At 42.2% G+C, this 22,230-nt stretch overlaps 1 protein-coding gene across 1 annotated transcript; it reads right to left on the bottom strand.

The window, feature by feature from the left end:
• Nucleotides 1-7,141: 7,141 nt before the first annotated feature.
• Nucleotides 7,142-8,394, bottom strand: LOC111174804 (olfactory receptor 8K5-like). The gene is given in 2 exon segments (XM_022573932.2): nucleotides 7,142-7,466; nucleotides 7,468-8,394. Coding segments are annotated over 2 exon segments (657 nt in total). The 5' UTR covers nucleotides 7,800-8,394.
• Between the last annotated feature and the right edge of the window lie 13,836 nt (nucleotides 8,395-22,230).

Genomic DNA, 22,230 nt, shown 5'->3' with positions numbered 1-22,230 from the left:
TCTCAGAAAGAAGAGAATGTGTTTCCTCCCTTTTAAAATGTACCACATGGGACCAGTATGAGTATAGGGCTCACCCCCACCTGGTCCTCAGAGCTGGCACCACACTGTTGCTCCATTTGCACTGTTGTGGCCAAACACGACCCCTTCTCATTAGGAGCTTGCACACAGCTATAGGTAAAAAAACCTATCAAGGCCTTCTTGGTCTATGATAACGGTTAGTGCCCTTGCTGAGAAGTGCTGCTGGACCTAGTGCCAAGCCTTGCCCAGCCTGAAATACCTTCTCTCTCCTCCCTGCCTGTTCAGGACACACCCGGTTTCTCTAGGAAGACATGGCTTCCTTCTCTCAACTCCTGGTAAACACTATCTTGGCTCCTAAGTAGATGTCAACCTCCTATTTGGTATTTCTTTTTAAAATCCTCCAAATGCTTGTTTGAACCTAAGTCTGATGCAATGAAGAGGCATTTAAGCCTGCAGTGCCTCAATGAATTCTCACCATAACCCACCAATGTGTAGGTCAGTCTCCTGAATCTCTTTCCCCCTTTGACATGATGAAATCCAAATGCCTTTGCGTGGCATTCACACTCTTCACAACCTAGTACTCATCAACCTCACAGAACATCACTTTCTCTGCCTTCCAGTTAAGTCCATTCTCCAGCAGTCTCACCAAGGTTCCACACCATCCCTGCTGTGAGAACATGCTACTCACATGAGTGCTCCATTAATGTTCTCTGTGAAGTGTTCCAGGACTCCCCATTCAGAGCTGAGTTCACCTGTCTCCGTGCTCTTATGCTATTGTATTCCTCCCTCTGTGACAGCAGTCATCACTGTGTATTATAATTACAATTCTAATGTGTAGTTTTTCTTGATAGACCAGAAGGAACTAGAAAACAGAGTACTGGTCTCTGTCTTCACCCATGGCTAGCACAGTACCTTATGATTAATAAATATTTATCAGATGAATGAATCAATAAATGAAATGATTTAAGACCCTAACTGACCTGGCCAAAAAGAAAAAAAAAAAAAAAAGCTCTTCAGCTTGGCTAGAAATTCTAGAAATCAGAATTAACATGAAAATTTGTTAAAATGCTTATTCCTAAGCTTCAGTCCAAAATGATTTTGATTTAGTAGGACCAGGGTGAGACCTGGCAATCTGTATTTTCAAAAGGCCTGTCCTCCCCCACCCAGCACTGAGTCTGATTTGTAAGATCTGGGGACCTGCCATGGCTTTGGGAATTCTTCCTTGGGAAATGATGTACTTTTGCCACTGTCCCAGTGCTCAGGGGCCAGAACAACACAGCTGGTTATCAGTCTGTTTGGCTCTTCTCTTTCCAAGAGGGCCGATGAGGCCAGTTGCCCCTCCAATATGCTGACCCCACATAACGAAGAGTCTTTACAGCTTAAAAACAAACAACCCGGGGCTTCCCTGGTGGCGCAGTGGTTGAGAGTCTGCCTGCCGATGCAGGGGACACGGGTTCGTGCCCCAGTCCGGGAAGATCCCACACGTCGTGGAGCGGCTGGGCCCGTGAGCCATGGCCGCTGAGCCTGCGTGTCTGGAGCCTGTGCTCTGCAACGGGAGAGGCCACAACGGTGAGAGGCCCGCGTACCGCAAAAAACAAAAACAAACAAAAAAAACCCAATCCAAAAATGGGCAGAAGACCTAAATAGACATTTCTCCAAAGAAGATATACAGATGGCCAACAAACACATGAAAGGATGCTCAAGGTCATTAATCACTAGTGAAATGCAAATCAAAACCACAATGAGGTATCACCTCACACCGGTCAGAATGGCCATCATCAAAAAATCTACAAACAATAAATGCTGGAGAGGGTGTGGAGAAAAGGGAACACTCTTGCACTGCTGGTGGGAATGTGAATTGGTACAGCCACTATGGAGAACAGTATGGAAGTTCCTTAAAAAAACTACAAATAGAACTACCATATGACCCAGCAATCCCACTACTGGGCATATACCCTGAGAAAACCATAATTCAAAAAGAGTCATGTACCACAATGTTCATTGCAGCTCTATTTACAATAGCCAGGAGATGGAAGCAACCTAAGTGTCCATCGACACATGAATGGATAAAGAAGATGTGGCACATATATACAATGGAAGATTACTCAGTCATAAAAATAAACAAGTTCTTTGTAGTGAGGTGGATGGACCTAGAGTCTATCATACAGAGTGAAGTAAGTCAGAAAGAGAAAAACAAATACCTTGCACTAACACATATATATGGAATCTAAAAAAAAACGGTTCTGATGAACCTAGGGGCAGGACAGGAATAAAGACTCAGATGTAGAGAATAGACTTGAGGACACGGGGAGGGGGAAGGGTAATCTGGGACGAAGTGAGACAGTAGAATTGACATATATACACTACCAAATGTAAAACAGATAGCAAGTGGGAAGCAGTTGCATAGCACAGGGAGATCAGCTCGGTACTTTGTGACCACCTAGAGGGGTGGGATAGGGAGGGTGGGAGGGAGGCTTAAGAGGGAGGAGATATGGGGCTATATGTATACATATGGCTGATTCACTTTGTTATACAGCAGAAACTAACACAACATTGTAAAGCAGTTATACTCCAATAAAGATGTATAAAAAAAAAAAACACACGGGCTTCCCTGGTGGCGTGGTGGTTGAGTGTCCGCCTACCATTGCAGAGGGCATGGGTTCGTGCCCCAGTCCGGGAGGATCCCACATGCAGCGGAGCGGCTGGGCCCGTAAGCCATGGCCGCTGAGCCTGCGCATCCGGAGCCTGTACTCCACAACAGGAGAGGCCACAACAGTGAGAGGCCTGCGTACCGCAGAAAAAAACAAACAGAAAAACCCCCACAACTTTCTGAGAGCTGTGTCCTGAATAAGACAGGGCTGTGCCCATGCAATTGTGCCTGGTCATGGAGCCCGACCTGACAAAAGATTTGTATTTTGGCTAACTTCTAAATCTGAGAGGATGTGAGAAAAATAGAGCAACATTCTGCTATTGGGGTCCTGTCATCTGTTACTTTCTGATGTGATGGACAACCCTAGTACAAGCAGTCTTCTTTTCAGCCTCTGTCTTCCTCTAAATGAATATTGATGCTGTGTTTACCTTTAATTAATATTCATTGCGATAAAGGAATTACACTCATTCACTTTTAATTATACCCTTCTTGCATAAACAAGCTTTTAATAACAGATTTTCCAGGGTAGAGAAAAACAAGCTCTCTGCCCGCAGCCTTGTTTGATGCCAGGAAAGCTGCCTCTGCAATTGATAAAGGGAATTTCAGTTTGTTACTTGGTACAGTGGGAGGAGCCGTGGTGGAAAGTTAGGTCTTCGGAGTTCTAGCTCCATCCAGCTATGCCATAGCTACTGTGTGTTCTTGGGCCAATTCCTTGCCCTCCTGTGCTTCACCTTCGTATCTGGAAAATGGTGATGGAACCCAACCAATCATTCTCATCCATGGCTGCATACAGGGAAAACCTGGGGGATTATTGAACAATACCAAAGCCCAGGCTGCATTCCAGATGAATTAAAACAAAGTATCTATGGGTTGGGTGTAGGTGCAGGTATTTTTATAAAGATCCTCAGGTGGGATTCTTTTGATGTTGGGAATTATGGGTATCATTCTCACCAGACTTCTAGGTGTTTGTGGCTCCTGCCAGGGTGGCAGGTTGCACAGGGCCCAGAAGGAAGGCCAGCACGGACCCCAAGAACCAGGTCAGCCATGCCCTGGTGCTCCCCTGTGCTGGGTGGGTGCTCACATCCTGGGATTGGCTCAGTGGTATTCTCTAGGAGCAGGGAGGAGGGATAATGTTCACTGAGCACCTGCTCTGTGACAAGGCACATCCAATGTCTCATCTGTCAGTCACGAGACACGTCCCCTGTCTTCTCTGTGCCAGGCACGGGGGGCTTAATGTTGGTGCGTAAGGCAGTTTCTGCCCTCACAGACCTTATGACCTAGTAGGGGAGAAAGGCTTCAAAGTGTGTAATTAACAATTACATGAGTTTAAGGAGTTGAAAGGAAAAGTACAGGTTGCATCAGAGCACATAACAGTGGTGGGGCCGTGCTGTTAAGAGAGACCTGCGTTATGAAGCAACGTCTAAGGTCTGAGGCCTGAGGATGAGTAGGACTTAGTTTAGTTCCTAGATGGCGAGCAGCATTCGAGTAAGATATAGTGCTTCTACAAGGCAGCTGCTGGCACTCCTCTTGTACAGATGGGAAACCCAGTCCCAGAGAGACCAGGTCCGAAGCAACCTCCCTGGTTCTGACTTTTCAGCTGGGAGGGATATCAGAAATCACTGAAATCACATGGTGGGACAGAGCTCATTAAAATGACCACAGCTGCAGCTGGACAGAGCAGAAATCAGGTTGAAATAGGAAAGGAATGAAGCCATAGGCCTAAGGCACACTAAAGGCAGAAAATGCCACCTGCCTGGTCAGGCAACAGGCCACATGCAGTCCTGGGAAGGAAGCCACATCACAGGGTCCAACACGGATCTTGGATGGGAGTGGGCTTCTCTGTGAGGCAGATGGAGACTGGTGTGGCATGACCACAGGAGGGGTCCAACAGCAGGGGATATTCTGATGCTCCTAGAAGGTGGTCCAGAGCAAGGCAATCTTTCAGCCAATAGCAGGTCTCCTCCCGTTAGTCTGGAGTTGGGGGATGGCACCCCAGATGCTGAGAAAAGCAAAACAATGCTCTGCCAATCAGTGCTGGACAAGCCCAGCAGAGCAGCTCCCTCAGGGAACGAGGTGAGACCACATCTCGGCAGCTGGCTCGGGCTCAGGGTTGAGACTAAATCAGGAGGTCAGAGACAGTTCAGCACCGGGGGCTTGGTGCCGAGATCCAGAGCTTGAGGACAGGATCAGTGCTGGAGGCTGTGCGGAGGCTTATCTCAAGGGCAAGGATCAAGTCGTTCCAGGTGTGGGGGGAGCAGGTAGGCAGAGGTGGGAGGCAGGTGGCACCTGACCATCCATTCCAGTGGTTCTCAGTGAGCATCTAATATCCACTGAGAATCTGCTTCAACATAACAGGGTGGGATGTGGGTACCTGCACTTTTAAGAAGCTCTACAGGCAATTCTAGCGTACATTTCTGGTTAAAAATCACTGAGCTAGACCAATCCCTTCAGTTTTCAGATGAAGAACCTGAGCCCTAGAGAGAAGTGACTTGCCCAAGGTCCTACAGCACACTAGCAGAAATAGGACTAAAACCTTGGTTTCTTCACTCCCAGTCCACCGCCTATACATTCAGGTTAGCAGTTAACATCAGCAACAGTAGCAACAGCTCTGGAGATGCATACGCCCCTGCCTCTGATATCATCCGATGTTCTCAGTTAGGGAACATTGCTTATTTATGCCCCATAAGCAAACCAAGACTGTGCGAAGTGAAACCATTTGCTTGCTCAAGCCCATATAGCTGGGCTGGGACTCTTTCCTAGTCCTGAGATCTTTCTCTGGCTTCAAGCACCACATTACGAAGCTGGAGTTTAGGCTTTTCTCCCAGGAGGCAAGACCTGACCTTTTTCAACCTGGATGGTCTAATGGCCTCTAATCCATTTCCTGTGCATGTGGCCAGCAAGCCCCTAATGGAGTGTAGCTATAAGGCTAAAGGGGAGCCTGGTAATTAGAGGCCTAGAGGCATAAGTGACATTTGGACAACTGGCCAGCTGGCTACAGTGCATTTGGCACCCCAAGGGTCCCAGAAACCAGAGCCGAAGTGCCAAGCATATCAAACTCATGTCACCAAGGTCTGCGCTCAGCTGCTCCCTTAGCATTTGCAAAATGTCCTGCCCACACTCTTCCCCTCGCATCCTCCCTTGGCCATTTGCAGGAGCAGATGAGTTGAGGTTACATGCAGCTGATCCCAGACCTGCTGGCTAATTATCTTGGCCTGTAATTAGTGTTTCCTATTCCTCACTCCTTGCCAACTCCTGCAGTTAATGTATCGTTTCTCTCTCTGCAGAGATTCCTTTGGGAGGGTTCTGAGGCCCTGGAACGAACATTTCTGGTAGTGGCAGGATTTTGGAGATGTTCCATCTGCTGCCTGTCCCACCACCCCTTGGCATCATCTCTGCTCCCTCCCACCTCAAAGTCTACATCCATCACCAAGTCTTTAGTTCTCTCCTGAACACTTCTTGAACGTGTCATTGCTTTTCCATCTTTGTGGCTCTGATTTGATCAGACCTCATCATCCTTCATTTGGACTCCTACAGTATTTTCTTAATGGGCCTTCCTGTCCTGGTCCTGCAAATGTCTCCTCTGCAATATAGGAAGAATAATCTTTCTAAATTGCCAATCAGGCTGTATGACTCTCCTACCTAAAAGCCCAACCTTTTTAGTTTGGCACATAATGTCCTGGGCAGTGTGGTCTGCCTAATTTTCAACTCCCTCTTTCACATGGTTTTTACATGGTTTTAAATTCAGAACTGCTGTAATTTTCTCCTCTCCTCCCTCCCTTACACGTCCCAATACGTATGTACATGTGTGTGTGCGTGCACACACACACGCACTCCATCCATCCGTGCTGCTCCATGAGCAGGAGGACAGAAGACAGGGCAGGAAAGGGATCTGATTGACTTGGGCAAGCACCCTAAGAGCAATCATTAGGAAAGTGAGAAGGAACTCATTCTCTGTGACTTTGGAAGATGGGACTAGAAACTATTAAGTTCATTTTAATACTCAGAATAGATATTTAACTGATAGGGACAGAGTAAAGGGACAAAGTATGTGATTAAATAGTTAATCTCACTAGGGGACTGTAACTAGAGAAAAAAAGTATGGGAGACCCCTGTAAGTTAATCATCACGCAAGAAAGTACGCTTTTGTAGCAAGAAAACCATGCAACAAAAGCATGAGACATGCTCCTCAAACAATAAAACAATGGTGGAATGAGGTCCACATCCTGCCCAGTGATGTCCGTAAGTTATCGATTCCTAGGACATGCTTCTCTGCACGTACTAAAAACAAAAATATAGGGAAAAGGTGACATTATACTGAAACCTGAGATGATTTACCATATTTTAGTATGTTACCACCTTTTGGCCCATTTCCATAGCGCCATGACAGTCAGTCCCAGTATGACCAAGTAGGAACAAGAAAACTCCCCCCATCCAATGTGGAGGAGGAGCTGATGATGGAAGTTTGATGTCTATTCAAAAATGAGGAAGGTGGTCTTTCCCCCTCCTCACTTTTCCTTTGATTATAAAACTGTATAGTATGACCAACAATTCTATTTCTTGTGCATTTGAGCACAGCATAAGTAACAAGGGAACATCATCACAGTAGAAATGACTGATGACATTAGAGCTGTAAAAAGTCAATGTAAAAATCTTGATAGTGAACATTAGTGCTTGAAAGGTACTGCAGAGGTATGGAATGCCTACCAGCACATGACAAAGTCTCTGGGACATGATAACATTGTAGAGCAGAGGGTTACTACAGATGGCCAAATAGCAGTCATAGGCTGACAAGACATGGCTGCAAGACAATGAACATAAGGAAGAAAGCCAGCTGTGTGGTGCATGCATAATAGGAAATGGTATTTTGATCCACAAAAAAATATACCAGCATCTCAGGACAAATGACAGTAGAATTACCAAGATCAATGAAAGCCAGGTGTTTGATAAAAAAGTACATAGGTGTGTGTAGGTGGGAATCCACTTGGATCAAGATGATCATTCCCAGACTTCCCACCACTGTGATTGTGTAGCTAATGAGGAAGACCCCGAAAAGTGGGGCCTGCAGCTCAGGACGCCTTGTGACTCCCATCAGAATGAATTTAGTCAGTGATGATAGATTTTGTTGGCCCATTTAGTCCAGTTAGCTTTTCTGGAAAAAAACAGGTTGTTATTAGCTTCCTTGTGGTATCATCTAAATAAAGTATAATATGTATAGACAGAAAAAAACAAAAAACTGTAGCCCAGTAAGCTCTCGGGGTGACACCCCCTTGCCTACCGCTTATATTTCTCACAAGCGTCCTATACTAATAAATTCTTTCCTTACCTGTCACTCTGCCTCTTGCTGCTTTCTTTCTACACTGAGACAGACCTATGCTCTACTGAGTCCCAAAATGCATTCTGCGGTGTCATAACCACTGAAGTTACTTGAGCACAAAGTGGGCTCCCCCAGGAAATAGTGAGTGTATCACCTGGAGGATTCGGGCAGAGGCTGTCTGTCAAGATGCCACAGGTGCAATTCCTGCACTGCGCATGGTCTGGGAGTCTTTGGCCCTCAAATAACATTCTAATTCCAAGATTCTGTACATCTCTGATACAAAAGCCACATCAAGTTTTGCTACTTCCACAGAGACTTTCCTGTTTGGGAAAATCTCACCTCTCTGCACATTTGTGTCTGAATCCCGTCCATGCACATACACACACACTCCACACACTGCGTCAAATATCCGGTGGAGACCCATCTTACACTCATTCATCTATAAAAGCTAGAGGGGGAAGAAGAGCAGGAACATAATTTGAATAACATGGGGATGACTCCTGGTCTTCTGCTCAATAAGCAGAGGCCCCAGGCCAAGCGGAGGTGCGATGGGAGGTGAGCGCCTGCCACCGTATCCTCACTGTGTCTCATTCCCTGTGGGCCGCTCAGAGCTGGGAGGCATCTTGAAGATAGGGCTGCTGAACACAAGCCAGCTACTGCAGCTGAGGCATCACCAAAAAGCAGAAATCAGTTCCAGCCTCAAAGGACCGACTGGTGGTGCTGAACCCTATGAGAGACATGAAGTCTGCTTCTGTTGTGAGGTCTTCCAGCGGGAGTTTAAAGGGAATTTAGGTACTGTTTGATTTTTCCCTCATGTGCCGACTTTAGAGGGTACTGAGGTACAACTCCACTGTGCAAGGTCTATCACCATGTCTGGTGTGGACCACAGGATGGGGAGGCCCCAGATCTTCTACTATTCTCATCTTAGAACCCTGAGAGAGCATGGTGCTGGGCACCTAGTTATTGAGTAATTGTTTAGAAGTTACTTTAGTCTTTCAGAACTGGTGTGGTAGAAGAAACACGAGTCTAATGGTTAGTGACCCAATCATGGTCCCTTCCAGTTCGGTGATTTTAGGTAAATCTCTGTGGGGCTCAGCCTCTTTATCTGTGTGTGTGGAGTATGTTGCAGGGGCTGGGGAGTGGGGAGGGGAGAAGAGTATGGATTAAATGACCTCCATTCTTCCTTCCAACGTGAATGTGCTAGGATTCCGATTTTTCTGTTTTAGAGGTTGGCAAACTTCTCCTGTAAAGGGCCACATATTTTAGTGTCCGCACACCACACAGTCTCTGTAGCAGCTATTCGGCGCTGCCAGTATTGCATGAAAGTAGCAATACATGAATGAATGAGCAGCTTTGTCTCAATAACACATCATTTACAAAAACAGGTGGCAAGCTGAATCTGGTTTGCTGACCCCAGGTTTGTGGACTATTGTTCTAGTCTAGCCTATCTATTCTCCACATAGTAGGACTTTCTTTTTCTGTCTGAACTGAGTGGGGGGACTCCATTCTATACCACTCAGTTGCCTATCTCATGAAGAGACTCTCACCAAAGCTCCTTACTCCTCTTCTGCCAGAGTAAAGTGGTTCCAACTTACAGTAAGCCTTTCCTTAGATCATCTCAGAGTTCTGCTGAATTCAGAGCTAAGAACCTTGTGGTGAAGCAGGTGATAACAGTTGACCATTTTCACTCTGTCAAAGAAGTCTAGGTTTTCAAGATTTCCCAAACCATTATGATGAGTGGAAAATTTAGTTAGTAACAGATGTATTGAATCTTTTCAATAACAACATCTGGGAAGAATACATCAAGAGCTGGACACACTGGTCTCCTAGGTTTGGCATCCAATATCCTCTTGATTTATCATCAGTGGCTTTTACGTACCCTCCTGTAACCACCACCAGACGTTGTATCAATTCCAACACTTCTAAGCTCTGTGACTTCAAAGAAGCTATTCAACTTCTCTATGCCTCAGTTTTCTCAGTCTAATGAAATAATTAGTTTTAAAGACTTTGCATAGCACCTGGCACACAGTAAGCACTTGATATGTGCCATTATTATCTCCTTGTCCATGAACATCCCTCATATTTACATGCCTCTGGGCCTTGGCTCACCTTCATCCTGGCACATCTGTATTCTTCCCATTGCTCAGGATTGAGCTCAAATACTGATTGGCCAGGAAGAGTTCCCTGAACCCCTTGGTAAGAAATAAACTTCCCATGTCCTTGATGGGACAAATAACCTTCTCATACCTTGATCTCTCTCTACTTCTCACAGTAATTTTCTACTTTGTCATAGTTTGTTGGCACCTATTACTATAAATATCTTGGGGACAGAACGTGTCACTAGTTCTTTTCTGGATCCCCTCCATGATGCTGAGCAAAGTACCTCAGCACATAAAGGATTCTTGGTAAGTGTTGGTTGAATTAATGAATCAAGTAAATCAAGAAAAGTCTCAACAGCCAGATTTTATTTTCCCTTTCATTTTGCACTGTGATACTTGGTTTCATGAGGATGCGACTCTACTGTCAGTTTCCAGTAGAAGTTTAACAACAGGCTCATTAGTTTTCGGCATATACTGGATATGATAACTGACAGAGATGTTATTCGCACTCAGGTTTCATTTGAGTATGGGTGGATGTTTTTTCTTGATAACTTGTACCCTATGAACTCATCCATTTATACCACATCTAGGCACAGACTGGAGACTGGAATTCTATGCCTATGAGGCAGCAGGAGCAGGTGGGCTTGGAGCCTAGGGCTCGAGAGAGAATTTGTCAAGTTTTGCTAATTAAGCCTGGGATCCATCTCTCCCTCAGCCTGCCAGGATGATGACAATGGACTGCAGCTAGTCATTTTACTGAAGAATTCCCACTGTAATTTTTTTCTATTAGTGAGAGAGAGGTCTGTGTGCGTTAGCCACATATCGAGGCCATACTTTACCTCAATTTGGAATATATATTTGGTCCTACTTGATTTCACATTTATGGAGTTGAGTTTAACTTCAGAGAAATTTTGGTTCCCAGGCCTATGATACTTCCAAGTGCTGGATGAATCATAGATTTTTAGAAAATTGAAAAGGGTCACAGAGATTAACGATTCTAAAGTCTGATGCATCCATCTCTCCAAATGTCTCTAAGTGCTGAGCAACTTTCTCATGCATGCTTCCAGTGATAGGGAGTTTTACTGCTACATGAGACAGCCCATTTCTTTTTTAATTATAACTTGAATTCTTATTGATGTAACATCAGCTTGCATTTTCATGGTGATTTACTTCCAAGAAAGTATCTTCACATTCATAATGTTTGATTTTCACAAGGTTGTTTGGAAGAGGCCTGGACCCATTGGTTCCATCACCCCTACTTCACTGAGGAGGAACCTAGGGCTGGATGGCTCTAAGCCATGGATCTTGTGCAGGGTATTGGAGTCAACACATGAGGTGATTCCACTATGCCATGAGTTCCCTTTTTAACAAATAGAAGTTATTTTTACCTTCAATTTTAAAATAATGAAATATATTTTCTGCAGATGTAGAGGGAAAATAAAATACTCTAACTGCATGTTTTGAACTCATTCCCAGCTCAGTACTCTTTTGAGATGGCTTAACCCCTATGACCAAAGTCCAGGGAAGCAAGGAAGCTTGGAAGAGGTCCCACTGGCCTAAGTAGGGTATCAGTTTCCATGGAGATGATTCAGGCAACCACCTGGAACTTGCTTGCAGTGGGTAATGGCTTGCCTCTCAGAGGGAAAGGGGCAAAGCCCAGGGAAAGCCAGCCTTCCAGTTAGTGTGCTGTTGACAGTGCCAGGAGGAGCTGACCATCCTGGCACCAGCTGTCCTAGGTGGGCCAGTCCTGCTGAGGGGCATCGATCTTTTTCAGTGCCCCCTTTTTCTTCTCATGAACCTGGACAACTTCATGGACCCAGTTGCCTTTCCTTTTCCTAAATTCAGGAATCCTAGCCTGTCTACCCTTTGCTGTTGATCTACCTGGAAAGGGTCCAACACCTTCAAGTCACCAACAGCCTGACCTCAATAGTGCTGAACGAACCTACACTGGCTGATGGTGCTGGTACGTCTAGGCCTGTCTTCATAAGAAATAAAAATACACACATACAGAAGAAGAAGGAGAAGGAGAAGAGGAAGAAGAGGAGGAGGAGGATGGGAAGGAGAAGGCTAAGAAGGAGAAAAAGAGAAGGAGGAAGAGGAGGAAGAAGAAGGAGAAAGAATGATAAGAAGAAGAAGAAGGGGAAGAAGAAGAGAAAGAAAGACTGGAGGGCTTCCCTGGTGGCGCAGTGGTTGAGAGTCCGCCTGCCGATGCGGGGGACACAGGTTCGTGCCCCGGTCTGGAAGATCCCACATGTTGCGGAGCGGCTGGGCCCGTGAGCCATGGCCACTGAGCCTGCGCGTCCGGAGCCTGTGCTCCGCAGCGGGAGAGGCCACAACAGTGAGAGGCCCGCGTACCGCAAAAAAAAAGAAAAAAAAAAAGAAAGACTGGAAATTTGAAAGAATAAAAAGCCTAAAAGGAGAGCTAAAACATTGAGAAATCAAAATAAAGTGGAGGCTGTTTAAGTAGAATAGAGGCAAGAGAGCAAGAAAGAGAATTCTCTGATACAAATTTTCAATGAGATTCAAGAAGATATTACCAAAGAGAAAGCTGATAACAAGAAAACTCTCAAAAATTAGGAGAAATAATTTAAAAAACAATTGTTGAAATTAAAACAATCTAGAAGGAGTGAAAATATATGGAGGGACAGAAAACTGAATTACTGATCTCAAAAACAGACCTAAAAATATACTCCAGAATATAGAGCAAAAAGGACAAATGAATGAAAATTATTAGTAAAAATAAGAGAGAAATGGAGGAGAGACTCAGGATACATAGCTGACAAAGACAAGCAGCTCAGGAAGAGACAAAGGAAAAAATGGGGAAACGATACTAAAAAATAAAAATAAAAAAATTTTCTGGAGCTAAAAAAAGACCATTTTTGGATTAAAAGTCACAGAGTTATACACAAGATTAATAAAAATAATATAAACATTTTCTTGGGAAAATGTTAATTTCCAGTAATAGAAAGCATATATTACAAGCTTTTAGAAAGACAGAACAGCTTATTTACAAGGGGAAGATAATTATTTTGACACTAGAGTTCTTATCACAACACTGGAAGCTAGAAGACGTTGAGAAATATTTAAAGAATATCACTGGGAAAGGACTGTGATTCTTTGGTTTTCCAACCAAGAACTGCAAGGACTCAAAAAGCATGCAGCTACAGACTTCTTACAAAGGACTTGAAGAAATATGCCTTCTTCATTAAAATGTAATTAGAAAAAAAAAATCAGATTGGGGAAGATAAAATATGTAAGAAAAATACTGACTTTCAATGAATTCAATAAATCTCATTTTTAAGTATAAATCAGGTTTCTTAGAATAGAATACTGAAATAAATGTTTTAACAACTCAGAGTAAAACTTCCAATCATCTTAACAGGCAGGAAGAGGATAGAGTGAGGGAAAGCATTCTAAGAGTCTCTTCTTGAGGGACTATAAGCATATACAATGTACAAAAGTCAAATGTATTCATACATACCTGCGGCAAGCAGTTAAAACACAGAATTCTAAAAGTATGTCATTTATAAGGGCATAACAATATGAAATATCTAGGATAAAATCTAATAAAAGATGCTCGAAACCTCTCTGCAGGTAAGCATAAAATTGTTGAGACGTTAAGGAAGACCAAACTAAATGGAGAGATACAGTATACTCATGGACTGAAGACCTATTGTAGATATGACCTTTCTTCCAAATTGATCTAAATATGCAATACAATCCCAATCAAAATCTTAAAGCATTATGATCATGTTTATGATTATGATAATCTTAAAGCTTATCTTGATAAACTGATTATAAAATGTATATGAAATATGAAGAGTCAAGCATAGCCAAGATACTTTTGAAAAGGGAACCAAGGTAGGAAGACATGCTGTAAAAATACGAAGCCTTATTATGAGGTTACAGTTATTAAAACAGTGTAACCTTAGCACAGGAATATAAACTAAGGGACTAGAATAGAGAGCATAGAGGCAGACTCCAGTATATATGGATGTCTGATATGTTACATAGGTGACAATGCAGAGCAGTAGAGAAAGACAGTCTTTTTAGTAAATGGTGCTAGCTTGACCCCTACCTTACAACATATGCAAAAATTAATTCCAAGGGGAGTTGAGATCTAAATGCGAAAGACAAACAAAAAATATTTTACAAGATAAAATAGGCAAATTTCTTTATACTTCAGGGAAAGTAAATTTTTCTTATAGAGGGCATGAAAGGGGAATTCCCTGGCAGTCCAGAAGTTAGGACTCTGCGCCTCCACGGCATGGGGCACAGGTTCAATCCCTGGTTGGGGAACTAAGATTCCACAAGCTGCGTGGCACGGCCAAAATTAAATAAATAAATTAATTAATTAATTAATTAAATGGACATGAAAGCAATGATCATATAATAAAAGAATGAAAAATTTGAGAATACTAGAATGAAGAAATTGCGTTCATCAAAAGACACCACTGAGAGAGTGAAAATACAAGCCATAGAGTGGGAGAATATTTTTTCAAGGAGTTCATATCCAAAAATATAATTAAGAAACAAATCAATAAGAAAATCCAAGAGTTAGCAAGAGTCTGGAACAGGCATTTCACAAAAGACAAAAAATTGTAGGAAATTAATATATGAAAAAGCACCCACTTTCAATAGTAATCCCAGAGATACAAAATTAAAATCACTGTAAGATATCACTACACATTCACCAGAATGATTATAATTTAAAAGACTAACAATATCTCATATCAGGGAGAATGTAAAGCAATAGGAACTCATACGTGTGGGAGTTATAAACAGGCACAATCCCTTTATATAAGTTAGGCAATCTCTACTAAATTTAAAGATACTCACCATGCTCCAACAATTCTACTTATTGTTACATAGCCAATGGAAATGTGTGCACAAGAAACTTGTTCAAGAATGTTCATAGCAGCATTATAAAATAGCCCAAGATGGAAATAACCCAAATGTCAGACAATGGTGGAAAAGAAAAATAAATTGTTGTGTATTTATATGATGGGATACTATACAGCATCGCCACCAACACCCAAAAGCTACAGCTACACATAACAAGATGAATAAATCTTTAAAATGTAATACTGAGCAAAGGAAATAAGACATGAAAGATTTATACAGAATAATTTTATTTATGTATGTTTCAGAAACAGGCAAATCTAAATGCTAAAGTACTGAATATACAGCTTGGTGGTTAAAATACGAAGAGAAAGGAGGAAATTCCTACACAAATCAGGATAATGGTAACATTCAAGGGGAAGGTTGAGAATAACTGTTGGCTTTTAGAGTTCTGTCAATGATCTACATTCAGTTACTTGAACTGGGTAGTGGTTAGATGAGCAATTCTTTAGGCCATACATTTGTGTTCTATGCATCTTTTTCTGTATATTTCATAGTAAAAATTTAATGTATATCCTTAAAATACAAAAAGAAAAGAGAAACACCTAAGAGTGGCAATGTTAATATCAGATAAAGTAAAATTTGAGTCCAAGAGTAAAAATGGAAAAAGAGAATATTTCCCATTTGATTAAAAACACCAAGACTAGAACTCCCTGGCAGTCCAGTGGTGAGGACTTGGTGCTTTCGCTGCTGTGGCTCGAGTTCAATCCCTGGTTGGGGAACTAAGGTCCCACAAGCTGCACGGTGCGGCCAAAAAACAAAAAAAATAAAACCCCACCAAGATTATATATTTGTCATAAACTTTCGTGTACTCTACACTAAACAGTACTTTGCAAGATATACAAAGCACAACTCTTAGAGACAAAAACAAAATTTGATAAAAACAGAATTGAAGAGTTTTTTTTTAACATCGTTGTCTCAGAATTTGATTGATCAAATAGACAAAAAAATATAAAAAGGATATAAATGAGTTTAAGTTTATAATTAGTAGGATAAACTTACTAGATAATCTAGTACTTGATACTTTATAGAGAATATATATTCTCACATGCCCATAGAAGTAGAAGAAAATTGTGATGTGTTTAGTTATAAAGAAAATCCTGAATAACACTTTTCAAAATGTAAAAGTCTTACCACATTTTGGGACTATCACACAATCAAACTAGAGCCACATGAATGGTAGATCAAAACAAAACAAAAACCAAACAAATAAAATCCACACTTTCTTTAAAGAAATTGTAAATTAAGTCAAAATCATACTCTGAGATCATCTAAATATCAACAAAAATAAGAACAGTGCATAGCAAAACTATGGGTTGGTGCTAACAAGAACTATTATAGATTTAAATTCTTTTACTATTAATCAAAAAAGGCCAAAGATAACAACCAAGCTTTCAACTCAAGACAATAGAAGAATTAATAAAATAAGCCAAATATATAAAATTATATATTATAATTAATAAAAGCAAAAATTAATAACCTAGAATGCTAAAAATAAAACAGAATTAATAAAACAGAATTAATGAAAAAAGGAAGTGATTCTTCAAGAAGATAAAATAAGCAAGTCCCTAGGAACCTGGGCTTTGAATAAAGGGAGAAAATAAAAATATAAAGCATTACGAATGAGAAAGGTATAACTACATTAAGAAGCTAAGTGAAATATATAATTCTTTAGGAAAGTTGAAATAACCAAAATTGACTTGCAACAGGGCTCTCTGGCTCTCCCACCTTGCCTATGTGGGCACAGGGGTATCGGGGGAAAAGACCTTAGCTCTCCAGTACCTTTCAGTGACTGGGAAGTTCAGTTCACCACTAGAGCTGCAGAGCTCCCTATGTTCTTCAGTCCAGCTTTGCCAGTAATAAAGGGTATACTGTGTTTTCATTCCCTCCTAGGTCCAGTGTCTATTTTTCAGTGCATTCTGAATATGAGTAGAAGGAGGTGTGAGTAATTAGCTTTCCAACATATTTAGAGTGTAACTGAAATGAAAAATTTCTCAAATCTTTTTATGAGACCAACAAAGACCTGACACCAACACTTGCTAAAGAGAGCACAAAAAATTAAAATACAGACAATTCTAGTTTATGAATGTTACATCGTGTCAACTGACTTAAGGGAAAAGGGGAGCTTATGTTTATGTCCATGTTACCAAAAAATATGGGAGTATGTATTTTGGCACACTAGAACAAGTGCGTAAAGCTTCCCTTTGTGCTGGTTTCATTCCCAATCACACTTCCACCTGGCTGTGGCAAGGTGCTTACCAGTTGTATAAGCTAACATTCTATCAGCTTGGAACTGCAGCAGAATAAGAGAACCTCTCTCCTCACAATTCCAGCACAACTCCTGATAAGGAGTCTCACTGATCTGGCTTGGCTCCAGTGCCCATCACTGAACTGTTCATTGTGGCCAGGAGATTGGTACTCCAGCTTGAACAAGAGTGGATTATGTGTCCACTCCTAGAGCAGGGATAGAATTAGCTTGACCTGATCCTCTTGGTCTGGCAGTGAGAAAGCAGTAACTCTCCAAAGGAAAACTGAACCTCTTGCTAAGAGAAGGGAGAATGGGAGAATGGATTCAGGGTAAGCCAAGAAAGAAGAAAGAAAAAAAAAGACACACACACACAACAGACAAAAAATATAAAAACAACATCTAATTTAAGATTACTTATAAAATCTTAGCAAATCAAATGCAGCTATATATTCAAGGAATAGTATATTGTCAATAAGAAGAGTTTATTCCAGGAGTGCAGGATGGTTCAGTATTAAGAAGTCCATGAATGCAAATCATAAGACTAATTATTAAAAAAAAACATATGAAGGAAAGGCACTGGACTTGATTCAGCATCTATTTCTGGGTAATTGATTCATTCCTCCAACAAGTATTTCCTGAACACCAACTATGAACTAAACACTCTTCTAGTGATTGGATATAGGAGTGAGCAAAACGGGCACAACTCCCTGCCTTATAAAAGTTACATATTAGTGATTAAAACTCTATACAAGGGCTTCCCTGGTGGCGCAGTGGTTGGGAGTCCGCCTGCCGATGCAGGGGATATGGGTTCGTGCCCCGGTCCGGGAAGATCCCACATGACGCGGAGCGGCTGGGCCCGTGAGCCATGGCTGCTGAGCCTGTGCGTCCGGAGCCTGTGCTCCACAACGGGAGAGGCCACAACAGTGAGAGGCCCGCGTAATGCAAAAACAAACAAACAAACAAACAAAAAACCTCTATACAAAATAGTAAGAATATGAACCATCTTAAATATGGTAAAAAGTATCTGACACATGCTAACAGCAAAATTTACATCAAATATTGAAGATTTAAAGATATTCTCTTCCTAGGATTTCTATTTTACTTATCTTTCAGAGCACAATTTTAATAAGATTTCTGGAAAGAGGCAATGTATATATTATCTGGATTCTTACTTGTTAAGAATATCTTTTCCTGCCCTTGCCAGTGAAAATAACTTGCAAGATTTCTCAGTCTTGAACATTTTCCCTTTAAACTCTGCAAATGTTGCTTCTTTTCCTTTTGGCATTTAATATTAATGAGGAATTATCTGAAGCCAACCTAATTTTTGTTTCTTTGTAGGTAAGCCATTTCCTCCCACTCAATTAATTAAGTATTCTACAGGACTCAATTAATTTGATTGCTCTTTATGAAACCTTTCAAACTGAAACATTGTCTTTCTTTGACTCAAGAAATGCTTCTTCTTCTTTTCCTTTTATTGTTTCTACTCAATTTGCACTTTTCTCCTCCAGGTTTTTTTTTTTTTTTTTTTTTTGCGGCACGCGGGCCCCTCACTGTTGTGGCCTCTCCCTATGCGGAGCACAGGCTCCGGACTTGCAGGCTCAGCAGCCATGGCTCACGGTCCTAGCCGCTCCACATCATGTGGGATCTTCCCGGACCGGGGCATGAACCCGTGTCCCCTGCATTGGCAGGCAGACTCTCAACCACTGCGCCACCAGGGAAGCCCACCTCCAGGTTTTATTTAATAACTAAATGGCGTCTTTTAAAGTTTTTCCCTATGTCTTTATCTTCAGTTGTTCACCTTCTTCTCCCTTTCTTTGGATTTGTGGAGAGTTTTTTTTTTTGTTTCTTTTGCAGTACGCGGGCCTCTCACTGTCGTGGCCTCTCCCGTTACGGAGCACAGGCTCCGGACGCGCAGGTCCAGCGGCCATGGCTCACGGGCCCAGCCGCTCCGCGGCATGTGGGATCTTCCCGGACCAGGGCATGACCCCGTGTCCCCTGCATCGGCAGGCGGACTCTCAACCACTGCGCCACCAGGCAAGCCCTGTGGAGACATTTTTGAAACTTTCCCCTGCTTTGGTTTTCCTTGGTATCCCTGCTGTTTGTATTTTGTTGGTGTTATTCTTTGTGAGGCTAACATAGGGAAGACAGGCCTTCCCTTATAAAACTGCATGATGTTGTTAGAAGAAATATCTATTTAGTTAAACATTCTCAGAATATAAATTAAATACAGTATCCTCTCTTTCTTTCCCTAGCAATTTTATTTAATAGAAAGATGATGCTCTGATTCCAGAAGTCCATGCTTTCTCAATATCAGATGTTGAGCCTGAATCTATAAACAATTATATGCTGACCTTTTAGACATTTAGGTCTAGACAAGGAGAGACCAGAAAAGGTTAGATATGCAGTACTTTTCCTTTCTGGTTCTGCATTCCTGAAGCCTGGGAAGGGGAGGCACAAGTCCAGGGGCAGTGATGGTTGGGATCTTTGCATTCTTTGCAGGGCTCCTTTCCTTTCTTGTATTCTGCGTGATCTGGGAGTTAGCAGTAGCCTCATCTGCTCACCTTCAGGGTCCCATGGCACCTGGCTCATAGGTCCTTGGACATGCACCAGTTACCAGTATACCTTTATGTTAAAAGGACCAGGAAACCTAATTCAAATAGTTCCAGGCAATAAAGGAGAATGATGTGCTCAGTTAACTGAGATAAGGTGAACTCCACAAGGGTTTTTTGGCTTTTGGGGGTTTTTTTTGCTACGGCCCAGTGATGTTGTCAAGGACCAAGTTCCTTTTTGATCTCCCTTCTCTGACTCTGAAGTGTCAGCTCCACTCCTAGGCTGAACTTCCTTAAGGAGACAAGGTAGCTGCAGCAGTTCCAGACCACATGGCACAGCAGGTGACGAAGCTGACTAGCTCAGAAGAGGGCACCTGAACTTCATGTGACTTCTGAAGGGGAATGCAGTTTCACTAATTAGCTTAGACCAATCTTGGCACTCCTGCCCCCATGGCTGGGATGGGCAATTCACTCTTCCTTACCCCACCACACGGCTGCTACCCAGGGGAAAGGGTGAAACGGGTGGTGAGGCGTCACCCATAATATATTCAGATTTTTAGGGTTCCTTTTAGCGTGTTCTCAGAGTTGGAGACAAGTTCCAGAATTGGTCTAAACAATGCAGGGATAAATTTATTTGGCTATGTAAGTCTATTATATTAATTATTCAGTTTATTAAAATCCAATTTTGAGAGGGACAGTTTGGGAAAGCCCCTTAGCTGTTATTTTGGTTTTATTTCACTTTGATACTCTGTCAATCCAAAATCCATCAGAGGGGAGAAAGGAGACTGGACTAGCAGAATCTCATAAAATAATGCTATATTTTGGACATTTGGATTCATTTATATATATAAGAAATACTTTTGAGCACTACTACTTGCCAGGCATTTCATTCCTAAATGTGGGGATACAATGGTATACCAGCTAGAAAATGCTCCTGTTCTCAAAGAGCTTAAGTCATAAAAGAGATGATAGCAAAGTCAATAGATTTGTGAGATAAAAGGAAAAATACCAGCTGCTATGAGACCACACAGGGTGGGTGCCAAATCCAGGCTTGAGGAAGCAGTCAAAGCTTACTTATCAGAGAAAAAAGTCATCTGAGCTAAAACTTAAGTGATGGGTAGGAGTTGGCCAGGTGAAGAGGAGACGAAGGAGCCTTCTAGTTAGAGGGTTAGTATGTAGAAAGGCCCAGAAGTGAGAGAGGCAGCAGAGCAATTCTAGAGGTAGAGCACCTGGGTTTGATTCCTGGCTCTGCCACTTAGCAGCTGTGTGATAGTGAACATTTAAGTTTCCATCTGAGAAACAGATAAGAATGGGAGTGACCTCATGCCATTATGAAGACTGAACAAATTAATATTTGAAAAGCACTAAGAACAGTGCTCCGTTTGTTACATAAGAAGCAAAATAAATCTTACATAAACCATAAAACACATATTTCCACACTGCTTCGGTCAACAACGAGTAAGAAAGAAGGTACTTTTTGGTGTCTTCTGTTCGAGAGAGCCATGCTTTTTCTCTAACCTCCACAACAGTGGGTCCAGCTGCCTGAACAAGACTGTCCACTCAGTCCCCCTGGACCCCTTATCCATTTGAGAGAGGCTACAGTGTGAGGTCACAAGAGAACAGTGAGAGTGGGAGTTGACAGCTAGGGCAGCGAGTAAACGCGAAGAAGGTCAATGAGGAATCCAGGAGAGATGGTGGTAGATGTTGAAGGTGAAGGCAGGGGCAAAGCAACAGTCAGCCATCTGGGCAGGTTGTCAGAAAGACTGACAGCAGGTCCTTGTCAACGCTTCCAGACCCCATACAGAGGCAAGACTCCATCTCTGGGAAGCCTGACCAGGACAAAGCCAGGTCCATATCCAGGGAAACCATAATGCCAGGCAAGTTATCAAAGCAATGATTCCTCCTTTCTTTCATTGATTCCACAAAAAATTTATTAAAATGCTTAACATGTGCCAGAAAACACACCAGGTGCTGGAAGTATTAGTAATAAGACAATGTCTTCGTCTTCAAAAGATTTGAATTAGTGAGACTAGTGAGAGGATAGACTAAATAATGTAGTGTTTTGATAAAACTATTCACAGGGCACCATGGTAACGATCCCAAAATTCTGACCTTACCAAGTCCAGTTGTAAGGGTGAGGAGAGAGGCAAGGAAAGGGGGCATAGAGAAAACAGAGATAGAGAAATGGATTTAGAGTCTTCACTGAGAAGAAACCCAATTATTAATACAAAATCAGAGCAAGATGGCTTCCAGAGTGGCCTGTTGAAGCTACTTCATAACATGACTCTGTTTCTAGAAAGAAGGAGTTGAAGTGTGCAAGGACAGAATCATATAACGAAGGTAAGGAAGGACAGTGTCTGAATGAAAGAGAAAAAAAAGCAGAGTACCCATAAAATATGAACAAAACAAACCTCAAAAATATCATTCTATAGAAAACTATTCAACAAAAA

Source organism: Delphinapterus leucas, chromosome 4 (genome assembly GCF_059928025.1).
Source record: "Delphinapterus leucas isolate spDelLeu-1000000601 "Yukka" chromosome 4, BTC_Dleu_Yukka2, whole genome shotgun sequence".
Classification (NCBI taxonomy): Eukaryota; Metazoa; Chordata; class Mammalia; order Artiodactyla; family Monodontidae; genus Delphinapterus; species Delphinapterus leucas.
The sequence above is the reverse complement of the archived record's forward strand: the minus strand, read 5'-3'. Positions and strand labels throughout refer to the sequence as shown.